Genomic DNA, 12,874 nt, shown 5'->3' with positions numbered 1-12,874 from the left:
ATTTTAGGATAAGTAGACGGCTTGATTTGTCTTATTCTTAAACTTAACTGTATATTAAGAATAGAGGGTAACTGATGAATCCACACATTGCTGACCACGAACCCATACATGCAAACTATACTCAACCCTGCTGTGAAACGGACTTACCAGGGTGCGCCAGAGTGATAGTGAGGGGTTTAGAGCCATTGGGCGCGTGGTCAGCAGGTAACAATTTGTAGCCTTCTGGAGTGATGACCTGGATGGCTGTCTGACCTAGTAGTCCCCCCGGAGCACCATTCAGCTGCATTCCACCTGCAACCAGCTGTGCAGGCAGGTGGATCCCAGTGTTACCTATGATGGGAAGGTGTTCGCTATGTGCGGTGGTGACGGTATCTCGTGTGACTGTGGGCGTCATGGTGGTAACGGCGTGTGTCACCCACACCTCCTCCTGGGTACTGGTGGTGGCATCGTAATGGGCTTGGCCGTAATGCGGGGATGCCTGGCGGGCGCCCCACTCGCCATTGTGGAGAGGGGACCTCGCCTGGCTCACCGCCTGTTGGCCCCGGGGAGAGGCTCTGGCAGAATCAACCATACTGGTTGACAGGTTCAGCGGCTGGTTGGGATCTGCGAAGTTATCTCTGGGACCAGCAGCACCGAGGCCATTTATGTTTGTGGTTTCAATGGTTGTAAAGCTTGGAGTCCCCTGAGATTGGTTAATGTGCAGACGCGGGGAGAGTGAGGAGGGAGGGTCGCTGGAGGTGCTCGGCGAGGCCTGCGTGCCTGCATCCCTCGCGGCCTCGTCGTCCAGGTCCGGCTGCTCGGAGGCGGTGGTTGTGGACTTGGTCTCCTTGTCGCGGTGCTGGTCCAGGGACGCTGCGTCAGGCAGGAGGGTGCTGAAGTCAATGTGGTCCCAGCGAGCCGACAACTCTTTCTTCAGAGTCGCCAGGTTCTGTTGATGAGCAATCTTCTCCCGCGCAAGACGCTCCATCTCGTGCTCATACTCCCGTTCCTTTCTTTTCAAATTCTGAAAACCATCCAAGTCAGAAGTGATAACATTGAATTACATTATAAGTATCCGAGATAACCAAATTTTGATACGGTGACTGATCTCTCTGTTTATAAAAATCATCAACATGAGGCAAAAACAGCATTTATGTCTAAGTGTAACTCCACTAAGTGTGTCACCGGTGGCAACGCGATCGAGGTCATTAACCTCTTGCTTCGTCACAACCCCTTCCCCTTCCTCTTCCCCTCCCCCTCTCATTCCCCCTTCCCCTTTCCTCCCCTCCTTTCCCCTCCCCTACCCCCTCCCCTCTCCTCTCCTCTCTTAGCGAGGTGGCGAGAGAGCAGGTGTCGACAGCGGACAACTTAGGTCAAATCAATACCAGCATGACGTCACCACCTTGCATCACAAGGTGGCTAAGCGTTCCCGTAGTAACGTGACGAAGTCGTTTTCGGGACACCATGACCTACACCACCGTCTCGTTTCACCGTTGCCGCATGCACCCGCGGTACCAGAGCGACAGCCCTTCCCGCCGCGACTGAATACCCCCGTGCCCGGAGTGGTCGTAGGCCGAAGCGAGGCCTCATTTAGCATACAATTCCCGGTACATCCAAGGAGCCACACCACCTTTCCACAACGTACCTGGATGTACCGATGAGCAGCCTTCAGTATGGTCTGGTTCGAGATCTTTTTGTCATCCATTGAGGGCAACTGGCGTCGCAGGGTCTCGAAGCATTCCTTGAGATGAGCTCGCCTATTCTTCTCCAGTTTGTTGTGCACCTCGCGGGATGGGGTGCTCCTGCAACAGCGGGGAATTCAAGTCAGTTCACCTAAAGACAGACTAAATCACTCATAACCTATTTCAGAAAAAGTCAAAGATTGCTACATTGCTCGCCATGCCACTAAACTGCAATGGCGGGGAAGGACGCCTCCGACACGGGTTGGGGAGACCTACCCTGAGCGTTTCTTGTCGTCCTTGTAGAGGTTGTCCTCGGCGGCGTAGAGGCCGTGGTGCTGGAAGGTGCTGTGTGAGGGCGGGGAGAGCGAGAGGGCCTTGGCCAGGCCGTTGGGCCGACTCACGCCGTTGGTCAGGTGGGGATGGAGGGCGTCGTTGTGGGGCCGAGGAGCCGCGCCGGCGTCGGAGGAGGAGCTGGTGGACGTGGGCGGCGACGACGAGTCCTGCCGGAAGGCGCTCACCAGGCCCAGGGGCGAGGCGGCGCTGGTGCGGCCGCTGACGGCGTGGGGCGGGGACGCGGCCGGCGAACCAGGGTACGAAAGCGACGCCCGGGGGGACGACTGCGGGTGCTGGTTCTGGTTCTGGTGGGGATGTTGATGCTGCTGCGCCTGATGCTGCTGCTGCTGCGGCGGCGGCGGCGGCGGTTGATGCTGCTGCGCCTGCTGGTGATGCTGAAGGTGCTGATGATGATGCTGATGCTGCTGTTGCTGGTGCTGCCCCCCGCCCACACTGATGCCTACGATGCCCAGCGAGGTCCTCACGCCCCCGCCCACGACCCCTGCGCTCGGCGGCGTCAGAGTATGAATCCGGCGCTGGTGGGCGAGGTCGTCGCGGGCGTGGGCTGGACTGGAGGGGGCGGTGCGAGGTGTGGGCGGCGGCGACACAGGGGCCACACCAGCAGGAGCGTTCTGTGGCTGGTGCTGGTGGCGAGGGTGGCTGCCCCCGGTGCTTACGCCCACGGACCGTGTGAAGGGCTCGCCCGCCCGCCGGTACAGCACCTCGCGCTTCACTCCGCCATCTGCCACCGCCTCCTCGCTCGTCTCCTCATCTGCAACGACACCACTCCAGTTAACAAAAGGATCTCACTCACTCACAGAGCAGTTTAATGCTCCAGTATAATCCCTCAACCTCCTCTACCCATTTGTACATAAACATATACATACATATACATGAGAGAGAGAGATGTATAGATAAATAGATAGGTGTATGAGAGATAGGATTCTACCGTAATAAACATGAACATATTAAGAATACTGCCGCGTACGAAACATCTCCATCTACCGGATAATAAATACAACACAAACCCGTCCTCTTGCGCGTAATTTGATACAGGTGTTTGTGTGTGAGCACGTGGAAACGAGCTCGTATGCGTGCATAATTCTGTAAGCGTGTGTGCGTGCGTTCCTCCGCACGCACACTAGGGTCCGAAGCGTTCTGCCAGCTGTGACGGCGAAGCTGAAGTTCCTCTGATACCGTTACGAGCAGGCAGCGTCCCCACGCACTGTCTCAAGGACAGTCGCCGGACTCCCTCTCTTCCTCCCTCCCGCCCTCACCTCATCTCCTCTGCCCTCCTCCTCCTCCCTCCCTCACCTCATCTCCTCAGCCCCCCCCCCCTCTCCTGCACAACAAGTCAGGTGGCGAGGACCTCTAGCCTTGCACCTCATTCCTTGGGAGGCGGGGCAAGAGGGGGGGGGGGGGTTCTCTACCTCAGCTGGGTCTTGGAGCCTGTCAAGCTGGCTATCCTCCCAGCTAGACCCCCCTCCCCCTCCCCAGCCCACACACTACTTGGATATGCTACAAGAACGTGTGACCTCCGCCGTGCTAGCAGGGGAGGAGCCTGGGGCGAAGGAGGGAGTGTCCGGGGAGGGGAAGGGAGAGGGAGAGTGTTTGAGGGAGGGGGGAGGGGATCCCACGTGTGGAGGGAGCGAGTGGGCGGAGCTCTGCGCGCGCACGTGGTGGCAGCACCACTTGTTTACGTAACAGGCACACGTGGCTGCTGCCATATGCGGCCCACATTTAAAACACTAGAGGTACCTGACGACCTGTCTTCAGCTTTCTCTCTTTCGGTTCCACGCGCTCTTAGGCCGACGATCAGAGTCTGTCGTGATTTTGAGTCGCTCCATCAGCTGCAGGATTTCCTACTGAATAGAATGTGTGGGTGCGTCATCTCGCAAATATTATCAACTATTTATAATTCCTGAGATACTTTCCTCCCGCATACCTTCATCACTCCTTGAAGCAAATATATGCCATAACCGCATCCACTAATACAATCGCTGCGACGATTTATAATAAAATTAGCGAAGAGAAAGTATACGGCAGCAGTCGATTCAGGGTACGAAAAGGCAACACCGAGCTGTTGCCAATATCGTATCTGGCAGCCGGACAAGTGCACCAGCCAGGCGCTCATGATGCCACCGCAACCGACACTACGCTCACTTTACTACATTCCTCCCCCCTTGGCCGCACATTTCATGCTAGGCCCATTCGAGGCATGATTCTCGGTCTCTTTCCCATAAGGATAGGCCTCAGGACAGTAGGACGTGGCCGGAGAGAGGAAATTCCGTGCTCGCCCAAATGCCAACACTCACACACGGATGAGGGTCATTGGTAGTTCTGTTACACTGGCTTGCAAGATTATACATACACGTACGCGGCGAGACGTGGATGTACATTAAGAAACTGGGGAAAAGGAGAGGGAGAGGCAGGGAGCGAAGGAGGAGGGGAGGGGCAGGGAGCGAAGGAGGAGGGGAGGGGAGGAGAGGAGAGGAGAGGAGAGGAGAGGAGAGGAGAGGAAGAGAGAGAGAGAGAGAGAGAGGAGAGGAAGAGAGGAGAGGAGAGGAGAGGAGAGGAGAGGAGAGGAGAGGAGAGGAGAGGAGAGGAGAGGAGAGGAGAGGAGAGGAAGAGAGAGAGAGAGAGAGAGAGAGAGAGAGAGAGAGAGAGAGAGAGAGAGAGAGAGAGAGAGAGAGAGAGAGAGAGAGAGAGAGAGAGAGAGGGAGAGGGAGAGAGATTTTCCAATCAAAACTGGCAATCACGTTCAACAGACTTTATGTTTCTACCTAATCACCGATAAACACACACACACAAAAAAAACGCGCACTAAGCGAACACTTGACACCTTACCGCCAGAGCCAGCATACCACTAGCCCCCCTCTCCCCTCTCCCCCGTCTCCACACACCCTCCTCACACCCCTCCTAAGCCACCATCCCACAGCCCGTCTGGTCAGCTGAGCGAGCCAACAGCACCGCCACCATACCTCCCTCTACACGTGAAGCTCTATCACGTGAGCTCCCTCCCCTCTCCCCCTACCTTCCCCCCACACGACACTAACACTCGGTGGAAAGAGAGGCTAGGGGTAAGGGGGTTGAGTTACCATCCGACTCTATGTTGGGTGTATGTTCAAGAGGTCACTATGGATAAGGAAAGGCAAAGGGGGCAGCTAAGAGGAAGTGAGAGAAAGGGTAAGGGGAGATCGCATGACACGGGTGGAACTGCGTTCTAGTAGATAGAGAGAGAGAGAGAGAGAGAGAGAGAGAGAGAGAGAGAGGGGGTGATGGGGGGGGGGGGGAATCACAATCTCGACCTCAAATTCTGAGCTGGTATCCTCTAGCATTTCTCCGTCTCTCCTCTCCCCCCTTCCCTCCCCTTCCACACCACAGTGCGTAACGATGTATATAATATGTCGTATATCAGTTACACGTTGAGCCAGGCACCTGCACGTCCCTTATCTTCTCCAGCCAGACACGCCATTCGGCCTCCGAGTTCACTCCAGCCGAGCCACTGACCAGATGAAAAATATCATCCACCCGATGTCCGCACGTAGAAGTGACAAGATACTTCTGACAATGGAGGAGCTGCATTCTTATCTCTTTGGCCTACAGATCAGAAGCGTCTCTCCAGCGGGGAACAACACCATTCCTCGAGACCTCCAGCCATGAAACCAGACGAGCTCGCACGCAGGCCGGCAGTCTAGTCAGGCTACCAGCCACCTAACCACCTAGCCACCTCACCAACTACTTTCATCCACCGGCCGCGGAAACACCTGGTTCCGCAAACTGAGCGTGTCCCAACATTGCAAAGCCCTACCCTTAGTCAGTGCCTTTGCCCAGCATTCTAGACTACTCCTGCTGCCTTCATGCAAATCGTGTTTGCTAGCTGGCGAATGATGGCCGACCGTGTCACTTGACCGAGGGAACCAGCAAGGGCCTGGCAGCCCACTTGGCGACCTTGGACGGGCTAAATACGACCGCTGTCTACAACTTTACAGATACTTAGGCCCACCGCACTCAGCTTTTAAAAGTGAAGGAAACAAAAATCGCATTCACTTTCAATCACGATATAGACACCCTCTTTACCTGCGCAATAAAAACTACAAGAAATCTTTCGTATATATTCATATTTTGCTTCTCCATTGTCGTAATTATCTCGGGAGAAATTCCAATTGTTGGTTGCTATTCCTTTTTAGAGTTTATCAAACACGTACTCACCGGAAGACAATGAATAATCCCTTCTATTTCATTTTACTTGTGTAACTGGGCCCAATGACTAAAACCTAGAATCTGGAGTACCCATGAACAGCATTCTACTATAATCACAAAGACAAGCTTTTGTCATCCTGCAATTTCTTTTTGTTAATTGCAACTGTGGCTGTCAAAGCCTTTTCTTTTTGTGTTAATAATTTGTACCTCAAAAGGACGGCTCCTCCGATAGCCTTCGGCCACTTCATTCCTTCTCGTATTCTGGGAATAAGTTCTGATTTTTCACCACCGTCTTGTAAATGACCTGTATTTCATTTTTTTCTGTATTCCATTCTCATAACTTCCCCCTTTTATAGTTTCTTTAAAAATTGCCGTGCACAAAAAATAATAATAAATGGACGTGTAGTGTTCATTTATTTTGAAAAAAAAAAAAATACTCCAACATATATCACCTTCCAGCCATTTCACATCTTGCTGATTTTTCAAGTTGTTCAAATATGGTCCTTCCAAAAAGCGCGAAATCCATTTCCCTTCAAATCGACTCAAATCCCTCCTTTACACAAGACTTCCTTTAACTGTGCGTTTAATAGTTCCTCTCCTACCATGAGCTCCACTCCCTTTTCACTGTATTCCTTGGCGATCTGTGCATCACCCACCCTACCTTCCTTTTCTTCAGTTTTCTGGAGATCATTCCATTCTCCATTTGCATTGCCTTCGGTTCTTAGCTGATCGCTTCATTTTCATTCTCATTTCCTTTAATTCTAAAGTTCTTAGGTCATCGCTTCATTTCCTTCATTCTTCCTGTGAATGACCGACGTCTCTCCCAACAGTATTTATTCCCGCTTTGCCTCCACAAGACTTGATTCACACCATGGCGAAATAGCTTCTGATTTTGGTTACTTTTTATTTATTGGATTGATATAATCTCTCGTTTTTCATTTTACAGGAGCTTTTTATTCTATTCATGTTTTCAGTGTGTGTGAGTGAGTGAGTGAGTGAGTGTGTGTGTGTGCTTGCGCGCGCGCGCGTGCGTGCTGAATAAGCTACGGATGTGTGAGTCTGAAGGTGTTCGGGTACTCCAGAAAGTACAAAGGCGAGTCCTTCAAGTCTGCCGAGGCAAGGGGGCTTGGCTTTCGGAAGGTCTGGTGTTCCCTCCCCATGCAGGCCCAACAACCACGAGGCGCTCGCTGGTTGCGTGGATGACATAAGCAGCCGCAGCAGGTGCACCAAGCAGCGAGCAGGTGACGTGGAGGGCCGTCACAGCCACCAGCTCAGGTGTCTTCCCGCCTACTTGTCTTACGTCACTCATTTCCCTCCTTCCCTCATCCTATCATCTCGCATATCTGCCTTCTCGCTCGTGTGCTGTCTCGGTTTGTCTGGCTGTCTGCCGATACGCCTTAGCCATTCGCGTATTTTGTCTGCCTGTATGCCTTCTCCTTTCTCGTATTTATTGCTGCCTGCCTCTCGCATTTCTTCCTATTTACTAGCTACGTGCTGATCAGCAGGATAACCAGCATATATCTCACGCGAGAGGAGGGGGTAAGGGAAAGCGGGAGGGAGAGGGACAGGTGGGAGAGAGGGAGAGATTTGATTTGGAGAGAGGGAGAGGGAGAGGGAGAGAGAGAGAGAGGAGAAGGGGAAGGAGAAAGAGAGAGATAGGGGGAGGGAGAGGGAGAGGAGGGTGAAGCGAGAGGCTGCATCAGGACTTCAGCAGGAGAGCAAAAGAGAAAAGCGGCACAACGGCTCCCATGACCTTCCCACCTTCGCATCCTCCCGCACCTCCGGACCTCCAAGACCCCTACGCCCCCCCCCCTACTCTTCCTGCACCCCTCTCGCCTCCCCTTTCTCCTGCTCGAGGCGGTGGCGGCGGCGGCGGCGGCGGTGGTAGTGGTGGTGACCCTGCCGCCTCGCCTGACATCAAGGTCACGTGGGGTGCCGTTGCTGCCCACCAGGAAATCTCTCTCCTACCTTCACCTTCCCCTTCCCCTCTTCCTATCCCTCAAAAGGCCGAATGTTAACTCGAGAAATGATTAGCTAGACGGAGCTTAAGGATCCGGAGGTTCCATGACACGCAGACTGAGCGGGAGCAAACGAGCAAAGAAAGGCTGAGACAGACAAAGATGTTAGTGTTCGTACATATGTTTGTGCGTGTGCATGCGATCGGGAGAGTTGGAGGGAGAGGGAGGGAGGGAGGGAGGGAGGGAGGGAGGGAGGGAGGGAGGGAGGGAGGAAGGAGAGAGAGAGAGAGAGAGAGAGAGAGAGAGAGAGAGAGAGAGAGAGAGAGAGAGAGAGAGAGAGAGAGAGAGAGAGAGAGAGAGAGAGAGAGAGAGAGAGAGGGGGGGGGGGGGGGGGGTGTTCTGTCCATCCATCCCGAGGCTGGCTCACCGTACCTGTCGAGATCAGCTGATTTATCCGCCTCCCCCTCCCTCCCCCTCTCTTCCTCCCTCTCTGTCAGTTCACCTCACCCCCCAAAAAGATCACACTCTAGTAGAATGTTTATCACCACCCTCCCTTATTCATCCTTACTGGTTTCTCTACCATGACAACACACACACACTCTATCGCCATTTCCTTCACCTTCCCCTGCATCCCACGCACTCTAGATTGACTCACTTAATGCCTCCTCTCCCCCCCCCACACACACACGTACACGCACGCACGCACACACACACACACACACACACACACACACACACACACACACACACACACACACACACACACACACACACACACACACACACACACACACACACACACACACACACACACACACACACACACACACACACACACACACACACACACCACACACACACACACACACACACACACACACACACACACACACACACACACACACACACACACACACACACACACACACACACACACACACACACACACACACACACACACACACACACACACAAACACACCCCTCACCAGTACATCCTCCTCCCCATCCCGTCCACCCCACCCCCTGTTCTATCTCCCCCTCCCCCTCCCCCTCCCCGGTCAAGAGAGCGACATTCCGCCGCTCCCTCACCGGCGGTGGCGTAGGCCGCTCGCCACCCGCCCGATCCCTGGGCCCTCGCCCTCGCCCTCGCCCTCGCCCTCGATCTCTTCGAGACGTTGGTGAGGCTGACCCGAGTGGCGGTCGAGTGCAGGCGCCGAGGGCCTCGAGGAGTCCAGGGCCAGCTGCGGCTTCGGGCTCGAGGAGGTAATCGAGGCCGCTGGTCCTCCTCGGTGACCGGGATTTAAATACCTCGAGCGGTAGCGATCAGACCGAGTGAACTTTGAGTCATTCGGAATCGCGCATACGTCACAGCGTCATCGGGCTGTGACGCACCACCTTGGGGAGGTGCCATACCAAGGTCTCGTGTGACGTGGGCATCGCATGCCACCCACAGCAGGCCGCCCCGCCCCCTTCTCCCCTCCCCTTTCTTCGCCCTCACTCCCACCCCTCCTCTTTGGCCCTAAGGCCTCCCCCGCATCACACGCCTCACATACATACACAATGACACTTCAAGCCCACCGACCGCAGTCCGCTGTCACACCCAGTCACGCCCCGACCTGTCCTTACTCGCAGAAAGGCACAGGAAGAAGACCGACCGTTTTACTCAGACTCGGCGAAATGGCGTGACGGGCGGTGTGCCGTAACAAGTGGCGCTGGAGGATTTTCATTGAAGGGAGGCTGGTGAGCAGAGGAAGGGGAGGGGGGAGGGGGGAGGGGAGGGGAGGATACAAGTCCTCCTCCCTCCTACACGGCCTGGGCCAGTGTTACTAAGGTACGACGTCCAGCACGACCTTTAGCAGCCCTTCCCACTCTCTCCTCCTACACCCCTCACCCTCTCTCTTCCAAGTGTATGTCGTGTGACGTCACCACATATACATGGCGATACACGCAGCCTCTTGTTATGTAAGGCAACACCACAGCTCTTCTGAAGCTTCAAGAGAAACAAAGGGAGATCTTGACGGAGGAAGGGCCTGAGACCCCCTCGTCAATGGGCTACAGACGGAGAAATTTCCACATGGCGGGGGACAACAGGCTTCATTGTTGACCTACATGAACGCAGCAACGGGAGAACGTACTAGTGCTGGGCAAGGAACCCTCAGAGAGATAGAGGTGCTTGCTCTCTCGCTCTCTCTCTCTCTCTCTCTCTCTCTCTCTCTCTCTCTCTCTCTCTCTCTCTCTCTCTCTCTCTCTCTCTCTCTCTCTCTCTCTCTCTCTCTCTCTCTCTCTCTCTCTCTTTCTATTTAATCTTACACTGGAGAGAGAAAAAAAATTATATAGACAGGTGCGCATATTTACAGAGGATCAAATACAGAAAGAAAGACAAGATATCGGCACGCACACGCAGACACAGACACAGACACACAGACACACAGACACACAGACACACACACACACACACACACACACACACACACACACACACACACACACACACACACACACACACACACTGAGTATCGCAGCCAGTATCGGAGTATGAGAGTCGCGTTCCTTACCGTCAGCGAGGTAATTATAAATCCACTTCTTCTTCGGCGGATGACTCCATCTCTTCTCACCCGAATCAAGCTCCTTAAGTCCCATCTTGACCATCGAGTCTTTCTCGAGTAGGAACGGCTGACACTTGATACAAAGGCACAAAGGCCAGGATAGGGCCTTTCTCCCTCCCCAACGGACGGTTCTCTACACTTAACACTTAACGCTACCCGTTAATATCACACTTGTGTACCGCACTGCACCCCCGCGCAACCCTTCATAAGGCCCGAGGCATGAGTTCCGGGGCGAAGGGCATGCTTGGTTGCCACGATAACAGCACGGCGGCCGAGCAAGCGAGCGGCCTCACGGTCCACGTCTCCATGAGTGAGCTGGGCTAACTGCCAGCCGCCGCCACTCACTCCACACTGCACTGCTCATAGTAAGCGGCCGCCGCCTCTATCGCGCGACCTTGGTGGCCCTGCTCGCACGCACACACACACTCACACACGCACACACGTCTCCACTTGGCCAGCCGCTGTACTAGTCTCTTCCACCCCGCGCACCGTCTGCCGTAACATCTGCTCTTGCACTATCAGCTGCCAGCGGGGAAGAGCTCCGCCTAGACGGCACGAGGGGGCGGGGAGCAGCGAGGGACACGGCCCTTGGCCACGCTGCTTACCACGCTGCCCAACGGACTGACTCATGCAGCACCTGAGTCGAGGGGGAGGGGGGGAGGGGGAGGCATTTACATACATACACACACATGTTCCTACGCAGACATCGTCGACCCCGGAGGTACGGAGGTGGAGACGAAGGCGGATGAACGGAGTGGGGTGCTTGAACCCTCCCTCCCCTCCCTCCCTCCCCCCCACATAACCCGTCACCCACTGTCCGCTGCCACCGTCAGCTGACCGCTCTCCCTGAGACAAGCCGTTCCCCGCTCCCCAGCCCTCTCCTTCTTCCTCGTTTCTGCCTCGTTCATTCAAATGTATGCGCTCAACCCCCAGCCCGCCCCACCCCCACCCATGCCCGTCGCACCCTACACGAGAACACCTCACTCTCCTCCACCTGTTGGCCACCTGCACGTCCTGAGACAAACACTCCCCCCCCTCCCACCCTACCCACCCAGAAAAACTGTCCTCATCTCCGGGCCACTTTCACCTGTACTTCGTTTCCATCTCTCCCTGGTACTCACTCCTCGGCAAACGTCACCCGCCGATCAGCTGATCTTCCCCTTCCCCCTCCCTCCCCCCTCCCCCTCCCCCGCCCACCCAAAACATCACTTCAGCCCATTAAACGTCGCTAGAACTTTTCAGCCCAATCAACAGCCGCTTGGCAGAATCAATAGACGGACCTCCACTAATGAATAATCTTTCTATCAATAATGAAAAAATGATACAATTACCAGGCTAATTCATTAGCGACGAACGATGAATCAATCCGCTAATTAACTCGGTCCGCCATTACCATCTGCACACACCAAAAGACTGCCAATCGCATGCGACTACCGATGAATGAGCGAATGAATGAAAGGCGTCCCACGTTGCTCGACTTGCCTTGAACAATAATATCTCTCTCTCTCTCTCTCTCTCTCTCTCTCTCTCTCTCTCTCTCTCTCTCTCTCTCTCTCTCTCTCTCTCTCTCTCTCTCTCTCTCTCTCTCTCTCTCTCTCTCTCTCTCCTTCCTTTCTACTCCTCCTCGCGGGCCAAACGAGCAGCACCAACACGGAAACAGACCTGATGACCTCTCCCCCAACCCCCCTCTTCCCTCAACCCCTCCCCTCCCACCTACCTACCTACCTCCAATTCGCTCCACCCACCTGCCCATTCCTTCCCCCGACTCCAACCCTCCCCTCCCCCTCCCCCTCCCCCTCGACTGCGTAATATCTAAACAAGTGGTAACTAGAAACAAATGAACGTGGGTGCCGGAGCGAGCGTGATATGTGTAGGCATTCAGGTGAATGAGCATCATAAATCAAAATCATCGTTACAATACAGAACCGTAAAAAATAATAACATTATTATTAATAATATCAGAACTAGTAATAATAATGATAATAATAATGATAACAACTACAACAATACTAATAATAACAATGACAAAGCATTAGAAAATTAAACAAACACAAAACCAAAACAACAGCAATCAAATTCTTAAAATGATATCAAGAGGAAAAAAAGAAAAG

General features: G+C 54.1%; 1 protein-coding gene across 5 annotated transcripts in view; it reads right to left on the bottom strand.

The window, feature by feature from the left end:
- LOC122262573 (uncharacterized) overlaps window positions 1-12,874 on the bottom strand; it is a 104,921-nt gene that overhangs the window by 1,968 nt on the left and 90,079 nt on the right. For 3 of the 5 annotated variants that reach the window (XM_086545843.1, XM_086545842.1, XM_086545844.1), the window contains exons 2-4: window positions 1,938-2,766; window positions 1,625-1,781; window positions 148-1,003 (exon numbers count right to left, since the gene is read on the bottom strand). In XM_086545843.1, coding sequence (XP_086401969.1) covers window positions 148-1,003; window positions 1,625-1,781; window positions 1,938-2,766 — 1,842 coding nt within the window. Of the gene's footprint in view, window positions 1-147; window positions 1,004-1,624; window positions 1,782-1,937; window positions 2,767-10,712; window positions 11,386-12,874 lie in introns of those variants that run through there. The other 2 variants (XM_043030595.2, XM_043030596.2) reach the window with 2 other exon arrangements.

Source organism: Penaeus japonicus, unplaced genomic scaffold (assembly GCF_977035675.1).
Source record: "Penaeus japonicus unplaced genomic scaffold, GWHDUDI00000001_assembly GWHDUDI00000017, whole genome shotgun sequence".
Classification (NCBI taxonomy): Eukaryota; Metazoa; Arthropoda; class Malacostraca; order Decapoda; family Penaeidae; genus Penaeus; species Penaeus japonicus.
This window is presented reverse-complemented; position numbering and strand designations above follow the sequence as displayed.